Source organism: Mercenaria mercenaria, chromosome 12, assembly GCF_021730395.1.
Source record: "Mercenaria mercenaria strain notata chromosome 12, MADL_Memer_1, whole genome shotgun sequence".
NCBI lineage: Eukaryota > Metazoa > Mollusca > Bivalvia > Venerida > Veneridae > Mercenaria > Mercenaria mercenaria.
In genome coordinates this window covers 58,072,478-58,090,347 of record NC_069372.1, presented here as the reverse complement: position 1 = coordinate 58,090,347, position 17,870 = coordinate 58,072,478, and the positions used below count along the sequence as shown (strand labels likewise).

At 34.4% G+C, this 17,870-nt stretch overlaps 1 protein-coding gene across 1 annotated transcript; it reads left to right on the top strand.

Annotated features, from left to right (window-relative positions):
* Positions 1-7,206: 7,206 nt before the first annotated feature.
* LOC123534554 (uncharacterized) lies at positions 7,207-13,652 on the top strand. Its single transcript, XM_045316840.2, has 3 exons — positions 7,207-7,311; positions 9,414-9,758; positions 10,411-13,652. Exons 2-3 carry the CDS (start codon positions 9,427-9,429, stop codon positions 11,780-11,782), a joined length of 1,704 nt encoding a protein of 567 aa, XP_045172775.1. The 5' UTR covers positions 7,207-7,311; positions 9,414-9,426; the 3' UTR covers positions 11,783-13,652.
* Positions 13,653-17,870: the final 4,218 nt, after the last annotated feature.

The following is a 17,870-nucleotide window of genomic DNA, read 5'->3' as shown; positions in this document are numbered from 1 at the left end:
GACCTTATCTTGGACAGCAGCTAAAGAAAAGTTAGCGTCACAGGCACAGAAGTCGATATATGCTATGTATAACTATCAAAGGCCATTTGGATATTTTAACATTAAACAGTTGTTTCAGTTATTTGATGCTATGGTAAAACCAGTACTCTGCTATGGATCTCAGATTTGGGGATATAAATATTCGCCAGAAATAGAAACCATACATACTAAGTTTTGTAAAAAATTTCTTGGAGTAAAAAACTCAACGAATAATATAATTGTTTTGGGAGAATGTGGCAGACTACCAATGTGTATAACCTATTATTCAAACTGTGTTAAGTATTGGTGTAAACTAATACAGATGGATAACTCTAGATATCCTAAACGGTGTTATTATATGCTAAAATCTTTAGATAACGTAGGCAGAATCACCTGGGCTACTCAGGTCAAACACTTACTATTTTTGTATGGTTTTGGTTATGTTTGGGTTTCACATGATGTTGGAGATATTGACTACTTCGTTAGTATTTTTCGTCAAAGACTCATAGATTGTCATACACAAAACTGGAAAGAGTCTATCGATGAATCAAGTAGATGTCACCATTATAAACATTTTAAAACTTTATTAAATACAGAACGTTACCTTACAATAAATTTGCCATTTAAATACAGACTAGCAATGTCAAAATTTCGTTGTTCAAGCCATAAGCTGCATGTTGAAACTGGTAGGCACAACAATACCCCTTTTGAATCTCGTATCTGCCAATTTTGTTATAATAGAAGTAACACTAGTATTGTTGAATGTGAATATCATGCTTTTTTTCAATGTGAGAAATTTAGTGAGATCCGTAATCAGTATCTTCTTAATTGGTATTCATCTGACAGAAGTATACAAAGTTTTTATAACATACTTAGCTCTGATAATGAAAAGGTGTTATATCAAACAGCACTGTATCTTGAGAAGCTTTTAAATAATGTTTGATCAGTTAATTATGATATTCAGCAGCCTAGAGAACTATTATGTTAAGATATGTTTGCTAGTCGACTGTGTGCTGAATTTATGAATATGTGTCTCAACTTAATCAGTGTATATGTATACATTTTGTGGGATCACAACTATCTGATTGAACCACTTACTATATATTATGTAGTGTATTTTGGGCCGGAGGCCTTTGTTACATTTAATAAACTTTTGACTTGACTTGACTTAATACTTCACCGTTGTTTCACGCACCGATGTCAAATAATATTCTTTCGGAATTCACAAAGATTCAAAAGTCTTTGGGCAGATTATAGCACACAATATGATTGTATTGTTTAAAGACAACAGAGAATACTGGCAGAAACCCCTGATTTACTCACTCAGTCATAGCTGTGTAAAAGAATTTACTGGAAAACATTTGAATACACAACACTATTTATCATATAAAGTGAATCTACTATGCATTCGAGTTATGAATAAGGAAACTGATTTGTCAGATCTATTTTCTTTTGCAGGGGCATTCCTTTCCCGCCATACATGTGTTGTCACATAATCTAGGAGTTCGGTGACATGCTCCCCCGGAAAATTGTTTGGTATTCAAATGCCATGTGATACATTCTGGGCACATCTGAGTACCTCTGCAGCAACATATGATTGGCAATTTATTTTATAAATTTATTTTGACTTTTTTACAGAACTTGAAACTGTGGTCAGAAGCCGGTACTGACCTATTTCACTCACAGTTTCCCGAAGAACGACTTAACGGCACTAAGAAATAACAATGTAAAATAGGCAGAACTGACCTGGTTTTTATTTGCCTCTATTTAATTCAGCGACCATTTCCACAACTCTTTTATATTTGAAAAAACATCTTGGACTACACTTTTAAGAAACTAGAGTTTTACATTTGATTTCTCTCAGTTAAAAATACTACACCATGCACAAAATCGTACCAATAATTATCTCGAGTTTTAGCTATTCAAATTTCACCATTGGGTTCAGTTATTTATTAATCATTTCTAACCACCGCTACAATATGTTGTTCGCATTTAACAATAATTATTCGGTAACTGCAGCAACATATGATTGGCAATTTATTTTATAAATTTATTTTGACTTTTTTACAGAACTTGAAACTGTGGTCAGAAGCCGGTACTGACCTATTTCACTCACAGTTTCCCGAAGAACGACTTAGCGGCACTAAGAAATAACAATGTAAAATAGGCAGAACTGACCTGGTTTTTATTTGCCTCTATTTAATTCAGCGACCATTTCCACAACTCTTTTATATTTGAAAAAACATCTTGGACTACACTTTTAAGAAACTAGAGTTTTACATTTGATTTCTCTCAGTTAAAAATACTACACCATGCACAAAATCGTACCAATAATTATCTCGAGTTTTAGCTATTCAAATTTCACCATTGGGTTCAGTTATTTATTAATCATTTCTAACCACCGCTACAATATGTTGTTCGCATTTAACAATAATTATTCGGTAACTTTTGTCTGATATAAAGGGAAAAGGTCCAATTTATAGAATCGTAAAGAGCTGGCATTGGGTCAGAAAAAGTCCATATTCAGCATTTTCTTGAAGAGAAAGCATTTAAGACGTGGTCTACATCTTTGCAAACATCCTTTTAAATGTGTATACAGCTAGTAAAACATCCTATCACTTGTCATTGTTGAACGAAAGCAGTTTTTGAATGCTTTCATTTTACTGAATGAGCGTTCGCAAAATGCAGATGTTGGAGGCATAGTCAGAAGCACAAACAGAATAGTGTTTACACACGGATGCAAGACCTGCAGGGATGCATAAGAGTGGTCTGAAGTCTGTGGTTTCTGACTGGCAATATACCTGTGTAGTTTCTACTTTGTTACCTCATTTTTAAATATCTGAAATGCGCCATGATGATCTGGTGAATGCGGTGTAAATAGGCACTGGCACTTCTGACTTGTTTTCAGTAGATTTTGGCAGCAAAACGGACTTCATTTTGTAGAATGTGAGTTGCCATTTCTAGACAAAATGGTCGAAAAATACATTGATACCATAAACTCAAAGTAATCCAAGACAGATTCTGCATCATGGTTGTCTGTATGCATTTACCTTCCAACACGCCTTGATTTAGATGTTTTAGTGCCGAAGTCTCTGATTATACGCCTTGCCTTTTTGTATCGTGCAAGCCACACTGCAGAGTCATTCCACTCAGTCGAGAAAACTTGTATCTTTATCTCTGTAACGGCATTTAGTAAGTCCATATCTTCCTTCTGAAAAAAGGCTCGTTAGTGCTACGATGATACTCAACACATTTTCAGATACAAGAGAATTGACAAAATCAAATCTAAGAACTGCAGCAAGATACTAGCCTGCCTTCTCATTTCCATCTTCATGCAGTATTTTCTGAGCATGGAATATCACTGGAAACGTGCTCTTGATCATGCAGAAGGCCCGACTTGACCAGAGAGACTCAGAAAGGGTTCGCATTTTAATGCGTTGTTCCAATTCCTCCCTTGGAACTGTGTCCCTTGCCAGTTCCTCGGTAAAGCTACCGATCATTCAGCTGAGTAATCGAACAGAAAGCTTATATCTTGCACAGTTGCCATCAAGGTTTTGACACATGGGACTTTAGAACTGTGTACTAAGGCTAAATTCAAACAATCAGCTTTGCAATGTATATCAGTTGGTGTCCATAGGTCTTTCTTTTATAAGCGTTTGCACACCACGGTATTTTTATGTTTAATGCCCCATCATAGCATTGCGCTCTTAACTTTTGAATACCTAGATCAGCTTCTTGCAAGAAATCCAAGATATTGCGATTAACTTTAACACCTTTGATAGGTTTGCAGTCAATAAATCATATAGGAACTCTTTACAGAGGCACATTTATCACCAGTCGGCCTAATCCTAATGCATAGCGAGAGGTGTTTCTTGGTTGATTTGTCAGTTGCATCGTCAACAATGATGGCAAATAAAGGAGCATTTATACAGTCCGCTTACAGTTTTTCTCATATTTGATTAAAGCAAACTCTCATTATCTCATTCTGAATGTCAGGAGATGCGTATTTTGAATTAGATATCTATATGTGCATTGTCAGATTTTTTTGTTGTTGTTGTTGTTTAAATTATACTGTGCATTACCCAAAAGCTCCTTTTGAATTTCACCATCCTGCGCAAATATGTTTAACATTGTCATGAAGTTGCTACCCTCTTCCGTATGGCCATGTGTCGCTATATTCTGCTCAATACAAACAACAGTAACCTTTATTATTTCTCCTATTACGTGTCTATTTATTTGTGCTAAATTCTTTGTTGATTCAGATATTTTCTTGCTTATCGAATTAGTTTGATAGTCGCATAATAACTTCCCTCTAGGACCGACGAAACGTGGTGATAGGATTCTGTATAACATCTTTTGAGCCAGATGAAAAAATTCTACGAATCTGTTTAATACTGGTAGCTCTAATATGAAGGTTTTCTTCCTACCGCCAACAAACATACTGAAAATATGTAAAAAAAAACATGACTTTCATATGAATTTACAGAAACTAGGAAAAAAAATATGTAACATCCACCAGCCTTTTCACCCTCGTATTCTAATTGCATTTTTGGCATTTTCGTGTTTTTTTTTTCTCATATTTGAAGAAAATGTGTAGTCATATGTCTAAAGTGCCTATATGTGTCTCCGAGACGTTATATAACACTATGTTAGTATGTGTTGCAATTGATATTACTCTAAATACTGCGTTTATGTAATTAAATGGGAAAAATTGCAGTCCACCTATAAAGACGTTGTAAAAAGGTTTTCTTTTTATTTACATTTGCATGTTCTTTCATGCACGTTCAGAATTAAATTATGCGGACAAATATAGAGCATGTCCGCTTAAGTGCATGAACTTTCGTAGATCTTGTTTTTCAGAAAATGCTATTCAACCTTTGACATTATAAATATGTAAAACACTTGTAAACACAGAAGCCTCGTAGAAATATAAGTATTTCTATGATATAAGATTGAATCATTGACCCTGTATGTGCACAGCGCCCTAGAAGACTGTGTACGTGTTCAGCGCCATTTCGTATATTTCGACATACTCTTTTTTGTAGCTTTGATTTTGCCAGTCCGTTACATGTTTATGATGGACTGGATACTTTGTTAAGTTTTAATGTCATTGTACTGTCATTTACTTCAGTAATTAGTATTTTCTGAACAAAATAAGGTCGGTCCGTGGATACCGTCATCCCAAAAACTGCGAATATATTCAAACTTCCCAAGTGTTCTCGGAAAATATAGGTGAATGGAACAAAGGAAAGGTACCAGAGGAAATCGGAAGGTAAGGGGCATATGATAGGACATAATTATTAGAACATCTAAAACAAATGTTTATCAATAGAAATACCTTGATTTCCCTGATGAATCGGAGAAATTATCGGCCATTTTTCCGTGTAATATGCCTTTGTAAGTCACGTGATTCCCCACACTGTAAAAAGTAACATTTAATATACCATTTGGCGGTGTCAGAACTGATTTACACTAGCATCTGTATCTGCACATGACCAATCACAAAAAAAATCTATATAACATACATCCACACAAAACTCCTTACTAGGTAGAGATAGGTCAAATACACCTACAAATTGGATGTAGCATGTATGTTGTATCTCAGAAAAAGTGTTCTCAATTTTTCCCTCCGCCCAGTAATAAAAAAGTTACAATATAAGCTGTTTATAGTAACAACAAAGGGAAGTAATTTTAAAAACAAGTGTGTCTCATTTTGTTGAACAAATGTGCCGCGTTACATTATAATCCCCTTATGCATGAAGAAGACATGCTCCAGACAATGTCATTCTTGTATCTGACTGTTTGCCTCTAAGTGTGACCTTGACCTTAGACCTAGGTACCAGGTTCTTGCGCATGACACTCCATCTCATAATGATTAACATCCACGCCAAGTTACATCAAAATCCCGCTATGAATGAAGAAGAAACGATCCGGACAAACTTCAATTTGACCTTTGACCTCCAACTGTTACCTTGACGTTTGAGAAAGGAACATGGGGTTTACGCATACCACTCCTTCTCATTGAGGTAAACATTCATGTCAAATATAAACAAATTTGGCCCAGGCATGTCAAAGATTTTGTCCGGAAAAAAAACTTCAATTTGATCTTTGACCTCCAACTGTGACCTTGACCTTTGAGATAGGAACATGGGGTTTGCGCACAGACGCACACACATACACCGAACCGCCAAAAAAGGCGACTAAGTCGAGCTCACCGCAAGCGGGCTCGACAAATATTGGATCAATTCTATTTGTTTTTGTTGTAACTATGATCGTTTTTAAGGATTTAACCGACGTTTATTGTACTTGCACATAGACGTAAGCTTTCTGGTAGCGTGTGAACATCTTAATTAATCAGAATCCTTCAAATATATCATTTGGTATAAGAGAGTATTCCGATACATGTATATGACAATTTACATTGACACTCTTTTTTTTTTAAATACCTGTTATTAATTGATATCAAAATACTAGAAAATAATTTGCACACAAATGGTATTTAATTAATTAAAAATATAAGTGAAATTGAAATAACTTTAACTAACGCATTTGAGAAGGAATACGCGTGCCTTTTCATGTTCCTAATTTTGTTTATCTACCGTTGATCTAATGTTGCACGCATTGAGGTTTTAACAAGATTAAGAATTTGAGATATATATCAAGTTTTATAAATCTTTGACGCATGTTTTATCATATTGATCAGGAACGTTGTTTGTTCTTGTTGTACTTCGGCATACTTTGATAAGACACTTCGAAGTAACCTTAAGTTGTTGCTTAAAAGCAAATCGTTTGATATAGATTGAGTTACATAAGCATAATTTGACTCTCTGCCTTTAGTGAGCTCGAATTGCAGAGACGTAAATGTATTTTATGAGGTTCGTCGCTCAAATTAGAAGGAATGAACCGGTAGATTAGGAGATTTTCCCTTTAAACTTATGCTCACCTTCGGGTAACACAATAGTTAACCCAGAGTAGAAGGAGAAGAGAAACCACTGTTTTTGGTCAAATTGTAACAATCAAGTATATGTACAGTAAACAATTTTGTACATGTCACATGTCAGTATTATCAAGTATATTCACATAGACAAAGATATCGACTGAATGATCTCGTTGGTTTTAAAAACTGAAAATAAAACCTTATCAGAAAAGAAAAAACGTATACAAATCAATCTATTGATATTATCTTATCAAATATATTAAATGTAAAATCCTACTTAAAATCAGATGGTAGATGATTTTGTTCTCTTTTTTTATATTCATTGCTATAATATGGAATAGTTAGGTTTGTGAAAGGTAAACTGTTAGTATTTATGTAAGCATAAGCAACGTAATTTCTGATAATTTAAACATTTTATTTACAGTTCCATGATTCCAAAGAATGTTCTTCTAGTTCTACGCTTATAACAGTGATTACCAACTTATAAAGTTAAACATTTTAAGACTATTTTTATTATATTTCACCATTAATTATCTTTATAATTGATCCACACAATCACAAAACCAACCTGGTGCATTTGCGACCAGCATAGTTCCAGACCAGCCTGCGCATCCGCGCAGTCTGATCAGGATCCATGCTGTTCGCTAACGGTTTCTCTAATTGCAAATGAAAGCGAATAGCATGGATCCTGGCCAGACTGTGCGGATGCGCGGGCTAGTCTGGATTCATGCTTGTGGCAGATGCACTATATTGGTTGTCACATGGTGCAAATCATACCAGTAAAATATCGACGAAAGTGCTACTTCCAGTAAAATGCTCACAAATATTTACCATCTGTAGAGTTGTAAACGTTGTTACATTTTCTTGGGGTAGAGTCTATTCAGCCATTAATGTTGATATATTACTATTCTAGCTATCTTATTTTTGTTGTTTATGGGAATTTCATAACAAAAGATTATGTTTTACATTCTAATATGTATAAGAAAAGTAAATCATTGTGTGTCCATACGTTTTCAATTTTGATATGTTATTTTTTTAATTAAACAAATTAATTTGGATCAAGAGATGTAGGTATTGGTTTAAAATGTTTATTTGCGACAAAACAAACTTTTAACATTGTAAATAATTTCTTACACATGTAAGACGGCTTAACTTTCTGGGGCCGAAATGCGACTATAGGCGTTATATTTTCTACCCCCGTAGCGTCGATATCCGACTATACTCGCGTTATCAGGACTCCACAGGACGGCGATTGACGAGTATAGTCGCGGCACCGAGATCATGCTGATTGTGACATGTACTTGTTAATTTTTGATAATCTTGGCAAAAGCAAAATTATTTTGCATACTGGGTATTATTACTTAGATGTTATAATTATCAATTGTGCTAATTAGTTCCCTTGTTAAAATAAGTGTTTGCAATTATGCGGCCATGTAAAGACGAAATTCACTGTGTTCGTTCATACTGTATTTCAAAGGAGTAAAATAATGTCGTCTGCCAAAAATCTTTCTTAAAATAAAAAAAATATTCATTATCATGCAGCTCCTGACATATCAGTTCCGTCCGATGATGATTCAGACGATGAAATTATATTATCAGTTAAATTAATGGTCGGAAAATGTTAAGATTTTGAAGGCTGAAATATTCGTACACATACATCGAATACGATACTAACTGTAAAACATGAACACAACAAAACATATTTTATAAAATACAAAAACAACGTGACTACATAAACATATGATTATAAATTTAATAATCTTTCAAAGGTAAATGTAAATATTACAACTTAACTGTCTCAGCATGTGTCACAAAACATGTACATGTATACATCAAAATGAATCATGGTCGATATTCACACAAAAACGGGTGTCAATTTTAAGTACGCTTATGTAAATATTCTTTGTAAATATTGTATTTCTATTTATTAGAATTCAATGTCTTTACATGTGAAAAAGTAAGCGAACCAGAAACGTTCAAATATTTTCAAAGCAGTAGGTTCGTTAAAATTGTGAATATTTCGAAGTGAAAATATTTTTCTATTTGGATATAGGTTAAGGATGAAATAGGATATAAAAATATTTGTTCAAACTTCGAAGATTTTGTAATTTTATTTTAATTTATTCTAATCACCCATGATTACCTGCATGATTTCAATTGACTGCATTCGCGTGAGATTGTAATAAGATCAGAAAATGTCCTTCAACATTAGGTGGTAATTCTTATCTCGCCGCAGCAGATATGTTATGATATCGGCCTCAGGGAGTTAACTGGTTAACTAATTGTATTAAAAGGGTTAATTTAGTAAAGTCTAGAATAATTTAAGTCATTTCATTTCTAATAACTTAAGATTAAATCATATATTTTAAACTACAATTGAGAAATACCCAAAAGCACAGATTTTGGTGTAAAATTGTAATACCTAAACTCTTATTTTGACAAGTATATCTAACGGCAGGCATATACCAAGGATGGCTGAGGGAGTAAACTTGACGTCAGTCAAAGACGGTACAGACGTAGACTTCGGTTTTGTCTGTACACCGTGTGGAGAGGATCATATTAGAAAAGGCGCTGTCAAGTACTGTCCGTTATGTCTGGAATACCTTTGCGCAACATGTACAAAACATCACGGTCGACAGAATGCTACACGTTCTCATAAACTGCTAGACAGAGATGATGCCAACACTATTTCAGTGATAGCGGTGACAACAAAATGCCATATACATCCAGAACAAGACATTGAATTCTTTTGTAACTCACATGACATGGTCTGTTGTGCAAAATGTATAGCCACAGAACACAGGTATTTCTTTTGTCTTCATTATATAATTGTTCTATAAGAATATACGTGAACATCTATGAAAATGTGAAAGGAATGATACATATTACAGACTGTTAACTTTAAATTGTTAAAGCATTTAATTTGTTAAATGTCATCATAAACTATCAAGAGAACCACATATTTAAACTCATGTGTACTACTTCATATTGTGCTTTTATGGGATTTTATTACTACGATTATATTTTTCCCTATGAAACAGCCTATGAAACAGCCAATACTTGGTAGAGTTCGTCATTCTCGGCCTCTTTTCCATTAACCCTTTTCAAAACTACTCCACTGAGGCAATCAATACTAAATACCATTGTTAAAGGGCATTAAGCTGATATTGTTGTTTTTTTTCATTCAATATTCGTCTCCAACATTTCTATAAAGCGATGAACAAAGTATATTGAGAACGAGTCCCCCGTCGCTGTTGTGTATTTAATGTAGTGATGATTCTACTAGTAGTACATTTACTTATTTGTAACATACGTTAATGCTAACAATATCTGTCAACTGACAGTATTAGAGTATGAAAATATTTCGCAATAGTTTATGGGGTGGTGAGGTTAAGTGTTACACATGTAGAAAGTTTCGAACAAAGCTTTATTAGATATAGTTCCATTTTATTTAGGTCGTCTTGCTTCGGAGTGGTTAGTATAAATGAGGTAATCCCATCGTTGGTGGAAGACAAAATGATACAGCAGAAACAGGATGAAATGAAAGACATTCAAAAGTGTCTCACTAGCATACCAATTAGAAATCAAGAATTCATCGATTCGATGCAAATTCAAAAAGGCAAGATATTCAACAAAATTGAAGAAGTTGAAAAAAATTTGATAGAGCACATAGCGAAACTGAAAAAGGAACTAACTGCTTCATTAGACCAAATTCATGCTAACATCAATGAAGAATATGTTTCAGAAGTAAACAACGTGACTCCTATGATAAAAGATTTAGAAGAAATGACAGCTCATTTACAAGTCGTCCAAGATAAAGATAATGTTGACACAGCACAAACATTTGTGCTATTGAAACTCGCGGGGCAGATGGCTAAGGATGCTGCGAAAATGTATGATGACTGGGAATGCAGCGGTACCAAGACATTATATTTCATGGAAAATCAATTTAAGACTTCGATGACAACAGCAAATTTAGGGCAAATATGTCAAATAATTGTACCTAGAAATAGTACGCATCTTCGGAAACTGGTAAAAAATATGAACATTAAGACAAAGAGGGGGCGATCCATTTATAGCATTAACGACATATGTATGCTTCAAGACGGTACAATCATAGTTGCTGACCATGCCAACAAGGTGCATTGGCTGGACACAAAATATAGGGTCAAGGACGTCTGCAATCTGGGTGCTAGTCCCTCAAGCATTTGTTGCACTGGCCAGAATGAAGTTGCCGTGAAAATGAACAACAACACGGTACAGTTTATATCAGCTGCCCATTACTTGAATAAACTGGAAAGTATATCAGTATCAGATGGAACTGTCAAGGGACTTGTCCACTGTCATGGTGAACTGTGGGTTTCTACAAGACAAGGTATCGACGTATACAACAAATCCGGCTCGAAATTGAGATGTATTGAAAAAGACACAAATGCGGAGGATAAAGGAATATTTGCCCCCCAATGTCGAGGTATGGCTGTCAGTGAAGACACCGTTATCGTTACATGGTTTAATGAAATAGATGGCGCGGTATGTTTTAGGGGAGATGGTTTAATGCTAAGAGAATTACGGCACCGAAAGCTTAAAGGAACCATTGATGTGTGTGCATCAAATGATGGAACAGTGTTTCTTTTAGGATCTGCTTCACGCAATATCGTCTTGTTCAGTGTTGATGGCAAATATGTCAGAGAATACTCAACGGCAGATAACTGTCTGGGTTATGCACAGTTCATCCGCTACGACGATAAAAAGAAGTGCATAATAGTCATTAATCTAGACAACAGTATTAGCATAATAGACATAAGTGATGACACAATTGAAGTGTAATGTAAGTGGCCTCGTACTGAAAACGTACATCTAAGCAAAATGTTCACATAGTCATGCGATTCAACATTATGTTGAAATATCTTTTAATTGTTTCCAACAAATGTCTGAAGGTGAAACAGATCATAGTATGTGTAACATATCATGTTCTTCGTTTGACGATGTGCTTAGTGTACACACAAGTGAACGATTCCCTCTTTGCAAATAAAGTTTTGCAATATTCTATCATAAATAACTTATTTGTGCGAGTACTAGGGTGTGGTAATTATTTCTATTGTGTATATCTTATAGTCATTGAATTTCTGCTCTGTGAACATGAACGATTCATAAATGCATCTGTTCCAATGTTTGTGCAAATACAAATGTTTGCTCTTTATGTAATATACAGTACATACCATATAAATCAATTGTTGATCTAAATGCATTTTATGAGATAATCACAAACTACAATCCAGACACAGCGACGATTGTTTGAATTATCTATTCAAACAAAAGTAAAAAAAAAAATTGTCGTCGTGACGTCAGCATTGACGTCAAATCCTGTCAATTATTTCGTAAGACAAAGCCGACCGAATAGTGTTACCAAACCAAAACAAACACAAAAATACCAAGAACTATGTAAAAGATGTGAGGTACTAGAGCCACTTCTTGTTCAAACATTCATACCATATACAGAGTGGTTTGTGGAGGGGAGGGGTTGAGATACAGAGTCATTAGAACACATAGATTTACCGTACGGTTGACATCAGTATTATTTTGTGGAAAGAACCTCATTCAAGGTACATTTTGTAACCTGACATTTTTGATATGTTCTTCAAGAAATATACAAGTTTTTATACCAACCAATTCTTTATTCTTTCAACAATTACATTATGAACATTTATTTATTGTAGCCCGCCCGCTTGGCTCAGTAGGTAGAGCGTTGGTCTACGGATCGCGGGATCGTGAGTTCGATCCTCGGACGGGGCGTATGTTCTCCGTGACTATTTGATAAACGACACTGTGTCTAAAATCATTAGTCCTCCACCTCTGATTCATGTGGGGAAGTTGGCAGTTACTTGCGGAGAACATGTTTATACTGGTACAGAATCCAGGAACACTGGTTAGGTTAACTGCCCGCCGTTACATGACTGAAATACTGTTGAAAAACGGCGTTAAACCCAACACAAACAAACAAAATTTATTTATTGTTCTATTTTCTTATAGGAAAATTTAGATGTGAAAAATTTGGACATATATTTATGAAACCATACTCGTCTAGGTGCAGACAAAGTTATGTAATTTTCCAGAACATTATTACCTTAAATGGCTGAGTGTTTTCGTTTAATTATCATATATGTTAAATCATGTTTACAAATGCGTAATTGCAACACATATAAATGACAATCAGGATTGAGCGGTTGTCAGGCTGATAACTTATGCTACCTGCGTTTTTGTATCATATTTCAATAGTATTTTGATCACAGTTGTATAATTGCTTTATTTACAAATGTATGCATAAAATAATTTTGTTATGAAAATATGGATTGATTCTAAGCGTAACACTTCTTGCAAAATATGTTTAAATTTTCATCCTTGACATAGATCAATGTATGTTTGTATGTGTGCTCCTTTATGTACTTAATTTACATGTATTCGCCAATACATTCAACGGGCTTTTACTGAGCCGTGTGTATGTTTTCAGAGACGTACAGACAGTTATTCCGTCTTCTGGTTTACAATATACGTCAGCTTACAATTAATATAAGTTTTCAATTAATGTTCTCTTGATCAGCGCATGTGTTTTCGTAATGTTTATGTCGCGAATTAATCATTGAAAATAATAAGCAAATTATATTTTATTCATATGAATAAATTTGATTGAGAACTCTTATTCTTTTTTCTCGTTTATTTCATTTTTTATTCTAACACGACTCGATTTATATTACTATTAAACAAAGATGAAAACACAATGCTTTTACAAATCTGATTTTCAAACAATGATTTTATTCAACGACCAATCTCTGTTTGGAATATTATTTGTTAAACAAATTTTGACAATGCTAAAATCAACCACCCGTAACAATACCAATTAGTTTTAAAACAAGCGGTTTAAAAAAAAAAATGTTTATTGTTAGAACGTTAGAATGATAATGAAATAAAATTGTTATGTAATTTCCTTGATAAATTGGTAAATTGACTTCCGCAAAGACAATGTATCCGACCAACAGGACCAAATGTTCTAATATAGCAACAGAAAAGATAAAAAATGTAAGGGTGGATCTCCCGGACGCACAGAGCACTCAAAGACATAGCCATAGACATGTCACATTGGAAATTTCAACTAAAACATAATTGTCACAACATCGATAAAGCTATCAGCCCACAGTTAGAGTGAAATCTCTCAACATCTCTCTGCTAGTACAGACACAGAGCGATCTGACCAGAGGGACAGAGTGAGATAAAGCCCCCAGAACAGACAGAGGGAATATTTCAGATATAGACCTGTCCGGCTAAGTTAGTCTAGCTCTTTTCGAATAGACAGTCTGGTCCTTTAACGTGCCCGGTGTACAGCACCGATACACGCGAAGCCGTCTTTCCTAGGAAGAACCAGTACAGGCCTCTAGTTAGGTGGGAGACACTCAAGAGCTTCTTAGAAATTTCCAGTGCCTGGACCGGGATTCGAACCCCGGACCTCTGGTTACCACTAGATCACCGGCCCATCTATGTTGAAAAGTGGGTGAAAATAAAAGTTAGATATTGGTAAAGATGCAAAAAAAATTGCGATAGAATTGCAAATAAAATCATTTGGTTAACTGCACGTTTAAATTAATTGTGTTAGGTAAAGTAGTTTTAAATTATCTGAAAACATCTGCAAAGAAGACAATCACAAAAATCGGAGATTGTACTTCCGTGTATTTGCATTTATAAAATAAAATGTATATAAAAATGCATCTGGAAAAAAATAACAGACAAATAAAATCTGCCTTCGTTTACTTGCCTATTATATCATTTATCTTAGTAACAGTGTTTTCATTCAAACAAGTTGAAACTTTTATTTTTGCCAATAAATGTGTTAGTGTTTGTGGCGGCAAAAGTTCACGTTTTCCATCGATTGACATTTCCCGGACCATTAATGTTTGCATCTTCACAGCAGTATTGCAACATTATAATATTAAATTTCGAGACCGTTTAAGGTGATTGAAATTATATGTTAGATATTGAGATTTATCCTAAAAATTTAACATAATATCAAAAGATAATAGGTAAGGGTAGATTTCTTGGAATCATAGAGCACCAAAAATACAGCCTCAGTGTAGGTCCACAACAACAACAAAAAAAGCTGTAAACGGAAAAACAATATTATAGACGGGTTGCTTCAAAAATGCAACAAGGAGGAAGGGGTAGGGGGTAGAAAAGGAAATTGAAGGGGAAAGTTGAACAAGGATGAATATTCAAAAGGGAATGCTACGTTCCTTTATCATAGTTACCCTGCAACGTAAACCACAGCAACGCAGACACTCGCATACAAAAGACAAACACACAAAAACACACATAACTAACTTACATAGATAAGCTAGACAAGTAAGAATTAGCAACACTGTAGGCAGCATATCCTATTGCTGGTATTTCAGTCCCATTCTAACCCTTCTTCGAACAAATAGTGATTTTTTTTTTGGTTGTTTTTTTTTTTTTTTTTTTTTTTAAAATCTTTAGCGCATCGTTAAATCTTTTATGTTTGAAAATATGTCAATATAAGTCTCTTTTCGCACATGACAAATGCAATACACAACAAAAAAAAAAACTATTCATGTAATTATTGAGAATATAAAATTTCACAGATTAGTATTTTATTTGTAATGTTATGTCTCTATATGAAATCGCCCAATTGAACTGAACTGCAAATAGGCTTAAACAAAAACTGAAATATAACGTAATGAAATATCGTCATCATGAGAGATAGATCTTCACTTTTTGGTCATGGCCATCAGTAGCAGCAAAGCTATTCGGTGATTCATTCTTATAATTATTTCTGCATAACTAGTTTATCTAAATCAAGTCTGTTAACATAAGCAAAACAATAACAAATAACATAAATGTGTCAGCCTCAATGAAAGACGACGGGAATGACATACAAATATGTACTGTCATTAGAAAACAGAAAAAAAACTTGTGTGAAAACAGAGAGCAGATTTCTCGTTCTATAACACATCCATTATTACATCACGCCAATGTCATTAACATATTGAAACACACTGCATCCCACCATTTTACCAAATTAAACAGTTTGTCATATTGGAAAGAATTGCTTCATTGCATACAGAACATCATCCAAGAAAGACTGAAACATAGTTTATGTGTAAATGGCGTTGCTCTGAGGAGGTGTATCACTTAGGAAAACTTAATTAGTTTCTTTTAACATGCTGTACACGTATCATTGCAATGAACTTAAACCGCAGAAAGATATCAACGTAATCAGCATATCATTTTCTCATATAATGAAAAAAAAATACAACAGATATTTTTCATCGAATGAATGGATGTTTTGTCAAGAAAAAATTGATGACAGTATGCTAGGTAGGCGCCGATGGAGAAAGAATGGCTGGTCTGATATGTAGTTACTTCATCTGTCACTGATGCGGAGACAAATGATATGATAATTGACACAGGTTCGATTGCTGTAATAAAAGATATTATAAATAGTCTCAGAGTTTCCAATGATGAAATTAAATCATTATTATTGTTGGGATTTCTAAATAGTTGAAGATATTGATAAGATATACATGTTGTCATTAAAGCATGAACAAATAAAATATCTCTACTACCTCTACTGCGAATCTATGAAAATGATAAGTTGTGAAAGCCTGTAAAACGCATTCAAATTACATCGGAAGCATGCTTTAACTTTAAAATGCAAATCATACACGTACATTGCTACTTTGTGTTTGTTAGGGTTGTTACGGGTACAAATCACACTTTACCCGCTTGCTTATATTCTTGTGTTTGATCATTAATCGATTGGTGAAAGGATTTGACTGATTTTATTTTCAATGTGTATGAATGTTTTCTTTGGCATTGCTTCCGTTATTTGCATATTTATGTGTTGAGGGCTGTGCTGATGACTTGAAGAGTATGATTGTTTAATGCAAACGTACGTGATTTTTTGAACATTTTACCAGGACAACTAAGTCTGAAGATATTCGCGTTGATCGAAATGGATTACATCACTTGACCAACTGAGGATCAATACAACGGCATTTCTGATAATTTATTTAGTTGTCTGAACTTGAATGTTCGTTAAACCGACTACATCATGTTTCGGAAAAAGCATAGTGCTTGTGATTAATGCATTTCGTTGGTACTAATTTTTGTTAGGTTTAATGTCATTATGATTTATTCAGGTCATTAAGCGGCTTTCATGTTTTTCTCCGGGCATTATAGCATCTAAGTAGAACCACTCACCTTCGTAAACCAGCTAGTCAACTTGCTTGCAGGAAAATATTCTACACCCCAAATGAGGTTTCCCACCCACAGTGGTAAGGGGCATGTGATTTAAACTTAGTGACCTTAACCGTGCAGCCAAATCGTCTCGGAAAACATACAACCCACCCGGGGATCGAACTGACGATCCCGCGATCCGTAGATCTTCACATTTCCCTATTGAACTCCCTATTGAACTAAACGGACGGGCTAGAATGTTTCACTTCTGGCAGAGTGCTGAACATTTTCCGTCTCCTCTAGTTAATTATAAACCATTTTATAACAAAAAATGGGCTGTTTAAATCACACACAGTAATTTGCGGGATGTTGAGGATTTCTACAATTTCCAACAAAACTTGAAAAAAATCATAAGGTCTTTTAAAAGAAATTAGAAAAAAATACAATCCTTCCTCAGTGTAAAGATAAAATAAATCATTTCATCTAAAAATAAATGACATGTCCACTCTCTTTGCAAGAGGAAACCTGTAGTATTTTTACAGAAATAGGCCATCTTTAAAATCTCTATCACAACATCTCTCACTTACAAACAAAATCTTTTGAGGTTAATTTCATAATCAGTTTTATTTAGCTGTATATATGTTACATATCATCACAATATTATATGAACATT

Bases quoted from the DNA above. Each gene is read 5' to 3' on its own strand.
- LOC123534554 (XM_045316840.2), top strand. From the start codon at position 9,427: ATGGCTGAGGGAGTAAACTTGACGTCAGTCAAAGACGGTACAGACGTA. The intron at 9,759-10,410 runs GTATTTCTTTTG...CATTTTATTTAG, and splicing joins TGTATAGCCACAGAACACAG to GTCGTCTTGCTTCGGAGTGG.